This window comes from Ictalurus punctatus, chromosome 15, assembly GCF_001660625.3.
Source record: "Ictalurus punctatus breed USDA103 chromosome 15, Coco_2.0, whole genome shotgun sequence".
Lineage (NCBI taxonomy): Eukaryota > Metazoa > Chordata > Actinopteri > Siluriformes > Ictaluridae > Ictalurus > Ictalurus punctatus.
Window position 1 is genome coordinate 11,508,736 of NC_030430.2, and position 14,884 is coordinate 11,523,619.

Genomic DNA, 14,884 nt, shown 5'->3' on the forward strand with positions numbered 1-14,884 from the left:
GCTTAGACTAGGAGACGAAGACTTTTATTTTGAAAGTAATAGGCGCAAGAAGGCGCGTATACTAGGCCACGTTGCCGAGATACCGATAAACACGAACCCCGAAAATACAATAAATTCAAATTTATTGAATACAATAAATTACAGATAACCTCATTCCGCCTTCATTTTTTTCAACTTTCAGATGACTTAGTATCATCCTGCACTCCTCCTAATATAGCTTTAGTGGGCAGCCACCCCTGCCATATCGCACACACACATTTCGGACACGCCCATGGGCGTGGTTAATTCATGTCGAAACGCCTCCTTCTGCCGTGGCTGTGGTTGCTGTGACAACGAACAGAAGACCATTAACTGAAGAAGGAGTTGTTCACGTTAAACAATTTGTAGAAGCTTCATAACGCCACAAATTAAATATAAAACTCTCCTATGTCGAAAAACAAGGTAAGGGAGAGCGAATGAGCAGGTAACTTTATCAACTGCATGGTAGAAGAACGAGTTAACTTTAAATGCAGGTTAGATGTTTATATGAGTAACTTACCTGTATGTATTATTAGTTAGGTTGCTCATTACATGATAACTAACAGTTAGTTCTTTATCAGCATTTAGAAGGGCAACTGCACCTTCTAAAGTTACTAAACAAACTCATGTCCTGCAGGCAGTGGGGTACAAGGGTGCTTACGGTTACCAGAGGAGAAGAGATGGGTGAGTCTGTTTGTGCTTACATATTGGAAAGTACTGTATTATTTCTGTCTTTCTATCTATCTGTTTCTCAAGTTTAAGTTAAATAATGCTTTATTGGCATAAATGTCACGTCACAATATTGCCAAAGTGGGAAAACGTAAGGTTAGTGACATATATAACAAGGTTCATTCAAAAGAAATAACAAGTTGCAAAAATGGGAATATTCATTTATTCCTTGTTCGTCAGTAACCCCTTTATTCTGGTCAGGCTTGTGGTGGATATGCAGAATGTCCCAGGACCCCAGTTATTCGCACACACATTCACAGACTCATTTATACCTTGGGGTAATTTAGCATAACCTTGGCATGTTGGAAGAAACCAGTGAATATGAAGGAACCTGACCCATCCTGATGCCCTATTTCTGGTTGGAATTCTCATCAGCTGGAAATTACTCGCTGCTGCTGAAGATGGCCCCACATGGACAGTCTGAAGATCACTGAGATTACTGAGGATGGTAGCACTTAAAAACCATGAAGATGGCTTTGGACCTCAATTCATATGAACAGTTATGTTATGGACTGTAATTACCATGAACAGTTTTGCATTCAATTCTCCATCAGTGAACAGTGGATAAGTTGAACAAAACAGACTTCATGTGAAAACTGTCATGAATTTCCTGGTTACACAATTGCACTTTTTGACCATGTACCGTTATAGAAGGGATTTATTTTTAATCGCACTATCTGGTGTCAGCCAGATGAGGATGGGCTCCCTTTTATGTCTGGTTCCTCTCAAGGTTTCTTCCTCATATCGTCTCAGGGAGTTTTTCCTTCTCACATCGCCTCTGGCTTGCTCGTTAGGGATTTATATTAACAGTTATATTGTCAATTATATTATAATAATATTTATTTCTGTAAATCTGTTTTGTGACAATGTCCATGGTTAAAAGTGCTATACAAATAAACTTGATTTAAATTCAGTTGAAACTCATGTGAACACAGGGAGAACATGCAAAACTCCACACAGAATCAAACAGGAATAGTCCCCTAAAAATATAAATATTTGTAAGACTTGCATCACTATTTGTCCCTAAAATGATGACAGGATACCACAAATTTGGCTACAGGTAGAATGATTTCAGTTTTCTCACCCAGTACATGTGGGAGTTTATCAGTGTCTCTGTACTCCTCCAGTTCTGGCATGATGCTGATATTTTCTCACAGAATGCATTACTAATTGACGTGTTTTGGGGCAGTTTGTTATATATTGCAGTTTTGTTTGTCTGCTTCTCTGTGTGTGTGTGTGTGTGTGTGTGTGTGTGTGTGTGTGTGTGTGTGTGTTTCTTAAGGCACACTTTATTAAATTTTGACTTCTCATCACAGGGAAGGGAGGAGTTGTGTGCGCTTCAGATGTAGCCTGACCAACACAATCCTGGATGTTCTTCACCAGAGACCAGGCTGGGTCGAGGTCAAGGAGTGAGTCTTACAAAGCAGTGGTGTGAACCTGTTTCTTTAGGCCAAACCAACAAGAATGCTACACTCTCGAGCACTGTGCTGTCTAAGTCATATCCCTTTCATCTTTATGTAATGCAGTTCATTTTCGTCTCAACTATATAGGGATGGAGAATGGGACTTCAACTGGTGTGATGTGGGGTGGCTCAGAGAGAATTTTGACCACACTTACATGGAGGAGCATGTTAGAATTTGTCACTTCCGAAACCACTATGAGGTTAGCAAGAGTAGCAAAGCTAGTAATGACCACTGAAATGTAGAAAACCTTTGGCAATTTGCCAGAATATTCAAGAGTGGAAATGCATTAGTTGAAGATCATTCTAATACTAGTGTTGTTTCTTCTTTGCAGTTGACACGCAAAAACCTTTTGGTGAAGAACTTAAAGCGCTATAGAAAAACACTTGATCGTGAAGCTGGCCGCCTGGAGGCAGCTAAATGTGACTTCTTTCCACGGACCTTTGAACTCCCTAGTGAGTACCATCTCTTTGTTGAGGAGTTTAAGAGAAGTCCAGGCAACATCTGGATTATGAAGCCGGTAAGTACAAAGCCCTATCAATTATACACAGAGATGCATGTTATTTTATACTGACTGCAGAATGCACTCTGAAAGTAATTCAGAGTGACACACTTCTTGTTGTTTTCCATATACAAGCACATTGGACGTTTGAATGAAACTTTGACAATCAGGGTAAACTGATTTAATGTCAGTTTTTATTAGAGTTATTTACATACAGATGGGTGACAAATTAAAGGGAAAAATGGTGGCTTTGTTATGCTGTGGGAGGTAATTCACTGGCATGATTTGGGTTTACGTGTCTCCTTAGAGCAAGGCTGTCAAAAAATGCTCATAAACTACAGAAAAAAAAAAAAAATTATTTATTACATATTATTATTTATCTATTATCACTAGACTCTGAAAGTAGGAAATTTTTAGGAAAAAGAAGGGCTTAAAGAAAGTATACAACTACATGAACTATTAGTTGATAATATTCATTATATTTATTAAAGGTTTTTAAAAATAAATATATCAGCGATTGCAAAGACTAGTCGATTAGACTAATCAAACTACTGTAGTCACTGGCATGGGGATGTCGACTAATCGGGGCAGTGGAAAAACATCAAGGCAGATGGTATAATATATTTTCTTTTGCTTTAATGAAACATTTTCACTTTGATATCACGTTGTATGAAGTGTACTGCACTCGTCAATTTTTGCTTTAACTACGGAAAAGATGTCTAGTCAACTAATCCACTATTTTATTTTTAAATTAGCCCTACAGATCAACTAGTAAAGATTAATAGTAGTGCAACCCCTTATATATACTGTATCATATCTGTTTTCCAAATTTTTAATATACGTTATGGTTAGAAAAAGATTTTAAAACTGACACAAACGTTTCTCTACTAAGATCATACATGTCCTTAGTCTCCCAGCTGTCTTGTCTTCGCGTTCCACAAACTTTTATTTTTTCAACATTTGTAGTCTCTCATTTCAAGATTTGGTGTCAATCATTGAATCACATCAAAGGCCAATGCATTTCTGAATTGTTTTTTGATACTGGTCTGACTTATATCAGACATATCAGATAGGTGTCAGTTTTTGCCAGAGTTTCAGCCCTGTGAGATGCAAGTGCTTCTCGTGTTGTTAAGTGGTACCTAGGCAATGCAGGCAGGCGCTACACTATAGGTCTGGTGTGAATTCTAGATATTATTAGTATGAATATGTTGAGTAGTAGGTACTATGAGCCATTTATTTTGTCACACAGGCCAAATGAAATGAGACAGCAGGCCATATTTGGTCCATGGGCATTGAATTTGGCAATGTACTTTAGAGGGAAGTCTCACTGCAAATCAATACATGTTATTCTGACTGATCACCTTAATCCTAAAATGAAATATTTCTATCCTGATGGGAGTGGTCTTTTCCCAGATTATATTGCCCCCATACATAGGGCATAAAAGGTTCACTGCATGGTTTGATGAGTATAAAAATTATGTAAATCATATGCTTGGCCTTTGCTGTAACCGGATCTCAACTCAGTTAAACATATAATGGAGATTTTGTACCACTGTATTGAACAGCCCTCTCCATTATCAACATCAAAATACCAGTTGAGGGTATATCTTTTGGAGAACTGTTCCAGTGGGCTTTTGGTGGTCCAACAAATTACTAGGGCACTTTAAATTAGTTTTTCCTTTAATTATATAGAACACCATGTGCCATTTCTACCTTGGCCATTGTGGGAACTAGCTGACAGTGTACACTTTAACTTCACTTCATATTCATTCTTTTATTTAAAATCTTGCTGTGCTGGAATATAGAGCCAACCATAAAATAATATGCCATTGTCTAATAACATGAAATGTTCTGAATGCATTTGTTTTTTCAAATAAAATTGCAATAGTAGCTATTATCATCCCATACAGGTGGCCCGCTCACAGGGGAAGGGAATTTTTCTTTTTCGGAAACTGAAGGATATCATGGAATGGAAAAAGGTATAGCATATCTGCCTTTAACTTTATGTATATTGTTTATATTTATATGTACTTTATGTATATTCAGGAAACACAGTGTGGCTAAACCATAAATGATGTTTGTGTTTCACTGAATTAAACAAGGAAACAAATTATTAGGAACGTACAACAAGGAAAGTATTCATTCAACAATAAGAAAGTAATAGTGATGTTATTTTATCTAGGATGGAATCCGCTTTGAGGAACAAAAAGAAGAAGCTCAGGTTGAGAGCCATGTTGCCCAACGTTATATTGAGAACCCTTATCTCATAAATGGTGCATAAGCCAGTTAACCTCTCTGTAGATTTTTTACTTAATTTGCATTGTCATAGCTTTTTGATTAGAGCTCATATATTTATTTACAGGCAGAAAATTTGACCTCAGAGTCTACGTTCTTGTAACTTCAGTAAGTGAGCTTCTGGAATTGTGCTTGGATTGATTTACACCATAAGGCAATTTGGAAATGTGTAAAAATAGTATGAAATCTCATACAGTAACTCATATAGTATATTTCTGTAGTATCTCCCACTCAAGGCTTGGCTGTATAGAGATGGTTTTGCCAGATTCTCCAACACCAGATTCTCCCTTAGCAGTATTGATGATCAGTGTATCCTTTTTATGTGCTTTGTGCTGTGTTCTAAGTTTGCACATTTACTAAATATAATTTATAGTTATTGAATACACGAATGAGCCACATTTAACTTTAATTTACAATCAGATGTCCATCTCACTAATGTGGCAGTACAGAAAACAGCCCCGGACTATGATCCTGAGAAGGTATGCAATGTTGCATTGGTATGAGTATGTCATTTTACATGTCTACCATAATGGGACAAAGTATATGAAATGGTATGTTTAATAACAATGGGTTCTTTTTCCTTTCTTTTTTTTTCTTTTTTTTTTTGCTTTTAATAGGATGGCAGAATTGTTGTGTTTGAATTGTTGAATCTATCCTTGTACGACTATAGTCTACACAGTAACTGTCTCTCATTATTAATTTTGCAAAAATTAGATTCATTTTAATTTTTATGTTCAGAGAAGGATACACTGAATAAATGTGTGTAGTCTATAGATTAGTTTAGTCTGCCTCTGCATTTGTTATAGGAGTCACACATACAATACTGTGCAGAAGTTTTAGGCATCTTGTACATTATCCAGTCAGTACAAAGTAACATTTTAGATTCCGAAACATTAGTGTTCTAGCACAAAATTAAATGTTACAGAAAAATGTTTGTATGTCATTAAAGAAAGCAGTATATTACATAAGAGACCACTTTTCCTGACAAAAAACACAATGAAGGCTGCTGGGTTTTGCTGCAAAAATAAGAAGCAAGTGAGACAGCCAAAGTCTCCAGAGGAACCGTGGCGGGTTCTGCAAGATGCTCAATAAAGCTTCCCAGATAATGTCCCTATAAAACTGCACAAATTGTACCTTGAGACTACTTTTTTTGTCATGCCAAATATTGACTTCATTTACTACTGTTTACTGCCCTTTACTGCATTTTTTAAAAAATGTAGAAACATTTAATTTTATTATTTTGAAGGCATCTTTGCTCTACAGCATTTCTTTGTATGTGCCTAAAACTTTTGTACAGTACTGTAGATGAGGACCACATATTTTACGTAGTCTTACTATTACTTAATTGTTAATTGTTAAAAAAAAAAAAAACCTCTTAAATTGTACACTACTGATGATAAATAATGTAAATAAGTCTAACTTTGTCTGTTTACAGGGTTGCAAATGGCAGATGCAACAGTTGCGACGTTACTTGACTGCAAAGCATGGTAGAGAGACAGTGGAGGCTCTTTTTAACGGCATTTACAACATCTTTATCCGCAGCTTACAGAGTGTGCAGAAGGTCATCATTAATGACAAGCACTGTTTTGAGTTGTATGGATATGACATTCTGCTGGACCAGGATCTTAAGCCGTGAGTACTCTGTTTACTCTAGCATTTTCATTCTTACTAACATTCATAACACTTATTGTCCCATTTATAACTATGCATCTACATAATAATTCTCACAATTGTTACTTGGCTGTCAAGTCATTGATTGTCTTTCATCTGTTATTTAAGAAAAATACTATTAGCTCTACTTTAATTTAGTTTTGTTGGATTAAGGTTGGATTAAGACATGAAGAAAATGCATGAAGTGGACTAAATGACATTCAGTAGGAAATAAAAAACATTCCATAGTTTCATAATGTTGCAACAAGTTCCTGGTGTGTGTTATCTGCATTGTGTGCTTTGTAAGCCTACTGAGCCTGCAGTGCTAAATATTTTCTCTCAGTGGAGTTACATGTTACACTTTACACAAGGCATATCAGTAGATGGCAGGTGCCTTTTACAAGTATACATTGAGTATCTGCTTGCTAACATTATAAGACTATAATGCCAGTTCAACTTAAAGCAACTAGCAAATGAAAGTTACAGACCATACAAGGGCCAACCACTTTCTGTAAGCACAGTATTAGTTCAGAAAGATATAAATCTACATGCTAACATTTATAATTTCAAAATAAATTTGACATACTGACACTTCTGAGCATTCCAATAAAATTAAATAGTTAGCAAGCTGTTAGCTGTCATTGTACACAGAGCTGAGATTCAGAACCACATCTCTTTCAGGAATGGGTATTTAATGGAACGGGTATTTTTTTAAATTAAATTAACAAGTGATACACAAACAAATAACCAAAACAAGACTGTAAGTATGAACATGGTCTCCAGAGGCCTGTACCATGAAGGTAGTTGAACAAAACTCAGGGTTACGGGATTAGTTTTGAGTTGACAAAACCAAATCAATCCAGTCAGGCTTTACAGGTATCGTGACGCTGAGTTTCTCTGTCAACGCAGGCTTTGATCCTTAAACTATGATTAATCCAGAAGCATGTGCACATAAAAGTGTGAAGTCAGCACCGAACAGTCAATAACGTGCACCATGGAAAAAGCAGCATACTTCCGGCTGAAGAGTAAGAAATTATTGTTGCGGAAATATGAGGAATTTGAACCGACACTAACCGCAAAAAGCAACACCGTTGCAGCTGTCAAAGCTTGGGAACATTGCTAGTAGAACATTGCTGATTGTGTTTACGCCACTTTCATGGTACCTAAACGCCACGGATGGCTCAAAATAAACTGAAACTTACCTGGCTAGCCACCTAAACCAGCTTCATGGTACAGGCCCCAGACAATAGAAGAATCATAAGTTTGCACCCATGTTATGGTTTGTTTCTTATCTGAAGTCAGTGTTCATGCTTATAGCCATGTTTTGGTTATTTGCACATGACAAAAACTAGACAATGAAACACACAGCCAGCATGTGCTTAAAAAGGCATAACGAGACAGAGGTGAGGGTGATTAGTGTAGCATGTTACAAGCTCTTGTGACGTGCATGGGCAGATGGGTACTGTAGTTCCATGCTATCATGACGATCTCATTCAGTTTACAGTTAGAAATTTAGGTACTGCTTTAGCTTTTGCCTTGTTTACTGATTTCAAAATTGAAAATGTGTTATACTGAAAAAATATGTGAATTTGACTTTAGAAAAGCTTTAGTGTACCATAGTTTTGGGTGTTGCCGTGAACTCATATTTTGCATAAGAAATCATATTTTGCAAGTTGTAAAAGATGCAAATTTCCATGAATTCAAAATTCAACTTAAATTTATCAAGAGCTGACATTTATACCTATGTATTTTATTAATCCCTCAGTCCATTTCTTATGCTATGAAAAGTGAATAAATAAACAGTGAGGTTGTCATAGTTATTGTCATTTTTTTGCACATTTTGTGGCGCATATCTAGTATTCAACTTTTTAAACTGTATAGTTCATACATGGTATATTATAAATTTGGTCAGAACATTAAATGTATAGTATGTGAGACTGGAAGTATTCAGAGAGTTCATAACATTAATATTAACTGTTGTATGAAGTTCCCTGTGAAAGATCTTTCATATTCTACTTCTATTTCACCCAGTTCCTTTAAAACATACTACATTTGCGAGTTTACCCACAAGAGCAAACTCACTTGCAAATGTTTTATATCCTGCTTGTCTCGTTGCAGGTGGCTGCTTGAGGTGAATGCTTCTCCCTCTCTCACTGCCAGCAGTCAAGAGGATTATGAGCTGAAATATAGACTGCTGGAGGACACTTTGCATGTTGTGGACATGGAAGGCTGGTATGATGTGCCATAATATTTAAAATGTTAAATATCTAAACTGGTGGTATTATTAGTTGTAAACATGTTGCTGGTTTAACTTGGTTGTATATGGGATGTTTGAGCAGACTACTTATACAATCTTTATTAACCATCTTTATTAACTTTATTAACTAAAATGTGTACAATACGCAGTGCCATTCAGAACTGTGCTTTTACTCTCAGTCTTACTGGCAGAGAAAAGCAGGTTGGTGGATTTGACCTCATGTGGAATGATGGCCCAGTCTACAGGGAAGATGTGAGCTTGGAGGCTCTGGGAAGCACCTACCAAATAGCTAACACACATCTTGGTGATTATTTTAATAATAGCTAAACAGTACTTTGAGAATTATCATCAGTACATTACGTACTAGTAATTGCACGTTTAGCTCTGTGAGCTATTGAAAATCTTGACAAATTCTTAGTATCCCGTGTTTCATATATCACTGGCATGAGTTGTGTCTGTATTTTGCTGTCTCTGTTGTAACAGGCTGTGTGAATGATCGGAAGAAACAGCTGCAACAGCTCTTGAAGCCACATCCAGGACAGAAGAGAATATGAATAAAAAACTATACACAGTAATAATGTTCTGCTTCCTTATGTTCCTGACTGCTTCCAGAACTAGTGGAGTTTTCTGTCACAATTGGCATTATGCTCAAATTAGGGCAAGGCTGCGTAAGTGCTTGTTGAAGGTGCTTTAGTCCCAAGCAATTTGAGAACTGGCCCAATGGCATCAGGGATTGGCAGCACTAACAACTTACCATATAGGAGATTAAGAAAATGGAAAAGATTTTTTTATTATTCATGTTGCATTTGCAGCATCGCATGCAAACAATCGGCAACAAAAGAAAAATGCGATCAAAAACAGTCGTACAGTGACTATTTTGTGACACAGAGGACAGTGTTGCTGCCTCACAGTTCCAGGGTCCCCAGTTCTAACCTGATTCCCTAATTAGCTAAGACAAATAGACCATAGTTGTGAAGGAGTGTGTGAACTAGAACTAATATCAAATAGCCTACCCCCTGAGGTCATGGTCATGAGGTGATGACTTTGCAATTAGTACTTGGCTAGAAAAGGAGCACACAGGAAAACTTGCCTCGTAGGTTGAGAGAACTGTTGCTTATTTAGCAAGCTCCCCTGAGTGAGGAGTAAAGCAGACAACTGATATGATGCCAAGTGCTGCTAGAAAAAAGCAAGGAAAGCTGCACTGTGGTGTGACAAAAGGAAAGTAGCCAGCCCCCCAGTAGCCAGCAGAGGGCTAATTGTGTTAATGAGCTGCAAGCAAGCATAAAGGCCACCTTGGCAAATCCAATCCTCCACCTAATGCAACATTTCAAATGCCTGACCTAGTTTATGGTACATCAGCCTAGGTGTGTTTCCGAGCTATTGTGTACCAGTTCCATAAAGCTCTTTTTTGCATTTTAGGGTGCAAAGGAATCTGCAGCCTGGAGTAAAAGCATGCATACAGTAATGTTTGCAATGAAGTGGCAGATGTGAAAACAGTAAGACTGAAATCAATGTTATCAGTAGAGAAACCACTGGCCTCAAAAATTGTGCAAAACTTTCCATCTTTTCCATATTTCTAGTTTTACAACTTGGAACTGAAATAGTTGCTTCTCGGAGTACTCCTTACCCAGTCACTGACTTTTGGTAAGCAGCTTCTTCTAGGCAGTGTTGTATTTGTGCCATATTCTTTCCATGCCTTAATAATGGATTTAATGGTGCTTTGTAGGATGTTTGAGATACATTTTTTGTAATCAAACCGTGTTTGATATTTTCCCAGAACTTTGTCCTGGACATAGTTTGATAGCTACTTGCTCTTCATGGAGTTTGTCTAAGTATGTTGCCTAACCAAATCTGGGACCTTCCAGGAACAGGTGTATTTATAATGAGATCATGTGACTAATTGCTCACAAGTCAACTTCCACTAATTGTGTGAATTATGATAACAACTGGTTGCACTAAAATTAATTTAGGGGTTTCACACCAATGGGGGTAAACATTTATGTAACCACAGCGGTTACATTTTGTATTTGTAAATAATTTGGAAAACTATATAGATTTTTCTATCCACTTCAATATTATGAGTTATGTGTAGGTTGATGATATACAGTATAATCCTAATAGATTCCATATTAATTCCAGGTTGTAACACTAAAAATGTGGAAACATTCAAGGGGGTGGAGGCAGGGGGTATACATATGCAAGGCATTGTATGTATTCTATCAATTTCATTTGCGTAAGTCATGAACTGGCATGTAAAAGAATGAGGCAAAACAAGACAATCTGATGAAGGCATGAATAATTTTATAACATTTCTCACAAAATAGTGCATTCAGTCAAACAAAAGCACAATGGTACATGAACATGTTTTTCCCAGTTGAATGCATTTGACACACAAACATTAAAAATAAAATACTAAAAGTTTAGGTGCAGAAATACAGTAGCAAGATGCCTACTACCTCAATCAGATACCATCTGACATTATTCAAGTAAGGTGTTCATCTATAAATCTTAACAGTATAGTCACTACCATTACTTTTCCAATAAAATTAACACATGCAGCACCAAAAGACAATTAACAACTTTATGCACTTTTTCTGTGAAATAAAATGGGCAAAAATAGAGACAAGGATACTGAAATAATAGACATGCTCCTAAAAATACATTTATGATACCATCAAACAACAAACTGTATTCTGAAAATCTAGAACATACTTTAACAACCGCACCTCGTGTGAAAACTATACTTAGCAAATACAAGATATTGCTCAAAATAGAGAATACAGCGTGCTCAAAATATACATGAGCAAGCAATAAATGTTGTTTAGTACCAAAGGGCAATAAAGAAGACAAATATGAACAAAATAGCAAAAAAAAAAAAAAAAAAAGATTGCCTTTCAACAGAGAATTCAACAGAGAAAAGCCCTTATATACACGTCACGTTACAAAAATACATATAGCCATTACAAAACATTCATTATTCATGTCAAAAATATACATTCTTTAATGTATATCAGTACCATATTATTGTAGGCCCAAACAGACTTTAAATTACATGTTGCTGGCAACAGCTAGCAGGAACCACTTCAAAAACATGTTTATATCTTAATCAAATTTGTAATGTCTAGGCCTTAACTGTAAATGAGGATTTTACTGTAGGTAAGCATTTACAAGAACTGTCTTCTTCCAGGACATATGTCCAAATAATTTATTCAACTTCACATATTAAATAAATAACCCTCTTTTGCGAAACTAAAACAATTTAAATATTATATCTTTCATAACAGACCAAAAAGTCAGCTGTTATCCTAAAACCTTCTAAAGGAAATGTAGTAAATACAATGCAATGCAAAATATTATTTTGCAGATAAATACTTATTGTGACACATATTGTGCACTCAAGCTGTTACGTTTCTGATGATTAATGTATGATTATTGTAATTGTTTTACTTGAACAAGTGGGCATTTTTTTAGCTTTCTATCTGCCCTGCTCCCTTTAATGCTATTATTTTCACTGACAAATCTTTTAACCCCAGCCACTGCACCACTGCCCCCATTCTCTGTCTGCCGCCCTTCTTTTTGTTCTCTCTTCCCTGAAAGAAGGGAGTCTCGTTTATTAGCAACACCGACGCGCTTATCAAGTGCACCTCTCATTCCCACAGGTGGATCTTTGTGACTCTCTGCTTCAGCAGCCCTCCCATTGTGCCCTTTAAAAGCTGAAGGCTGTCTTTTGCTCTTCATACTCAGCTCCTGAGAAACCTTTTGCAGACTTCCGTCAGCCTCCATTTGTTTTTGGTGGCTTTTTGGGCTTACAGGATAATAAGGTCTACCCATGGCTTTGTTCTCCAAGGCTGAAGCCCTACTTTCACTACTGCTTCTTTTGTGCGTGATGCTGGGTGAAGTTTTGCGCTCCAGCAGTGGGCTGAGGCGGGAATGGCGCTGGTAGGTATATGAAGAACAGCTCCCATTGCACAATGGGTAGCGTGCATGGCAGTAGAGGCAGCGTGAGAGCTGGCATGATGATGGGCTGCCCAGGGATGATAGGAGAGTAAAAGGAAAGGGGCGCTGACTCTGGCGCATACTTTTGGGGGAGCTGAGGCGAGTAGGAGGTGCTGTGTGAGGTCGAGAAAGGCTGGCTATTTGTGGACCATTAGGGGCACGACCTCTAATACGTACATTGGCTGCCGTGGGTTGGCTGCTCTCATTCTGAATGGTCTGGACCTGGTGCCACTCTAGCTGCAGCAGACGTTCCAGGAACATCTCAAGCTGGCCAACCGGTTTGGGACGTGGTGCACGTTTCCCCTCCGTGTTCAAGAAGACGGCAAGTTGCCTCAGGCTCCAGGTGTTGAAAGGTGGAGGTAGGAAATCAGGATAATTGTAGCTATCCCTTTCTGTTTGTACTGTCCTGGGGCCTGGGATATCTGGATGCAGGTCCACTGAGTCAACGATTTCCGCTCGGAGATTGAGCTGAGGAGGGGTGCAGGGAGAAGGAAGCACAGGGAGCCTCTCTGAATCAGACAGGTCACTGGCACTGTCTGTGTCATCCTCTTTGTGTTCCAGGAGGCGCAGGGACTCAAGGTCTCGGACATTAGCAGGCAAGCGGAACTGATGAGGAGCCAGCGGAAGTGATAAAGCACGCCGGCTCTTTTCTCGGGCTGCATAGCTCTGCTCAACCTCAGTGCAGCATGGGGACTGGTGCTGCACCTTCTGCCTCTTCTCTTCCCATTCTGATGGTGATGGCTTGGACCTTGGATGCCTTATGTCAGCTTCAAACTGTGTGCTGTAAACATACAGAGCACATCAGAGGTTTGGGGGGGCAAACAGTGGTATACAAAATAGCTAAATACATTGGCACTTTACAAGGGACAAACTCACTGTAGCATCTTGTACATGCCAGCGTTAGGACTCTTGACGTGCTTTGTTTGGTTCCTGTGTCGGCCCTTCTGACAAATCACAATAAAGGTCACATAATTCTGTTATATTTACATGTTCTACATGTATACAAAAAGACAAACTTACAGTTTCAGCTCTGGGCAAGGGCTCCTTGTCCTGTCCTGAAATGACATTCTTATGCACCAAGCTTGCTTTTTTCTGAGGTTTCTGGTTCTGACTGACTTTTCCACCTGTTTTATTGTTGCTGAAAATACAAACAAAACATCAAAACATGGTCTACTGTATATATGCAGACTATGGTCTCCATAGTTCCCCCCAAAGACTCATACCTGGTAACGATCTCAGTATTTTCTGAATTCTTCACTCTAATCTTCTCTTTAACTGGCACCCTCTTCAGTATCGTCGATGTTGTCCTTTCTTGTAAAATGGGTCCCATTGCAACAAATCCGCCAATGCTAATGTTGCCAAGAAACGTCCCATTTAAACCAGTCAACTCGTCTTGCTCTGACCATTGCAGAATGTCACGATGTTGTAATCACTGCACGCCTGGAAACGGTAAAGGGCAGTGAATAACAGCAGGTTACTGAAGGTCCGAATAATTCGCAGATATTTCTGTAAATAGCCTTCCGTGGTGTTTGTTAGCAAAATCTACCTCCAGGCGACATCCTGACACCAACAGCCGAGCTTAAGTGCAGCTAACAACATGCGTCGTATGAAACATACCGTTCATTTATTAACCTGTCAGATATCACTGAAGGCTTTTTCCAGTCTTGTTTATCTTCTCCGTGTGCGTTCAGTGCCGCTGTGACGCTATGCATGACGGGAACTGAAGTGCGCCTTGAAATGAAATCTAGTGGTTGGATATTTTGCTGGAGACTATGACACCTCTTCGTACAGTCAATGCAAGCAGAAGCTCATTATACTCTCATGATTTAGCCACTAAAAGTGGTTCAAGGTAGTGTTTACAAACGCTACATGCTGCTTTTTGTGTACGTAACTTCATTACCCACAAAGGAGTGATGCAGCCGTCACGCATCCTCAGTGTGTGTGTGTGTGTGTATTAGGGACGGTAATTCGACTCTT

At 38.3% G+C, this 14,884-nt stretch overlaps 2 protein-coding genes across 4 annotated transcripts; one reads left to right on the forward strand and one right to left on the reverse strand.

Moving 5' to 3' along the window:
- Window positions 1-220: 220 nt before the first annotated feature.
- Window positions 221-9,483, forward strand: ttll9 (tubulin tyrosine ligase-like family, member 9). The gene is made up of 14 exons (XM_017486548.3): window positions 221-441; window positions 656-702; window positions 2,064-2,156; window positions 2,298-2,409; window positions 2,542-2,727; window positions 4,620-4,688; window positions 4,892-4,982; window positions 5,072-5,112; window positions 5,226-5,313; window positions 5,425-5,483; window positions 6,440-6,636; window positions 8,773-8,886; window positions 9,091-9,215; window positions 9,395-9,483. The coding sequence occupies exons 1-14, from the start codon at window positions 427-429 to the stop codon at window positions 9,463-9,465; spliced, it is 1,308 nt and encodes a 435-aa protein (XP_017342037.1). The 5' UTR covers window positions 221-426; the 3' UTR covers window positions 9,466-9,483.
- A 1,712-nt stretch (window positions 9,484-11,195) lies between these two features.
- On the reverse strand, window positions 11,196-14,748 carry fam217ba (family with sequence similarity 217 member Ba). 3 transcript variants are annotated; one of them, XM_017488191.3, is made up of 5 exons: window positions 14,525-14,748; window positions 14,131-14,347; window positions 13,928-14,045; window positions 13,784-13,851; window positions 11,196-13,688 (listed from the first exon to the last, which is right to left on the reverse strand). In XM_017488191.3, exons 2-5 carry the CDS (start codon window positions 14,235-14,237, stop codon window positions 12,341-12,343), a joined length of 1,641 nt encoding a protein of 546 aa, XP_017343680.1. In that variant the 5' UTR covers window positions 14,238-14,347; window positions 14,525-14,748; the 3' UTR covers window positions 11,196-12,340. The 3 variants fall into 3 exon arrangements, with proteins under 3 accessions (XP_017343680.1, XP_017343679.1, XP_053542437.1); XM_017488190.3 differs by having other exon boundaries at window positions 14,454-14,748; XM_053686462.1 differs by having other exon boundaries at window positions 13,784-13,848; window positions 14,454-14,745.
- Window positions 14,749-14,884: the final 136 nt, after the last annotated feature.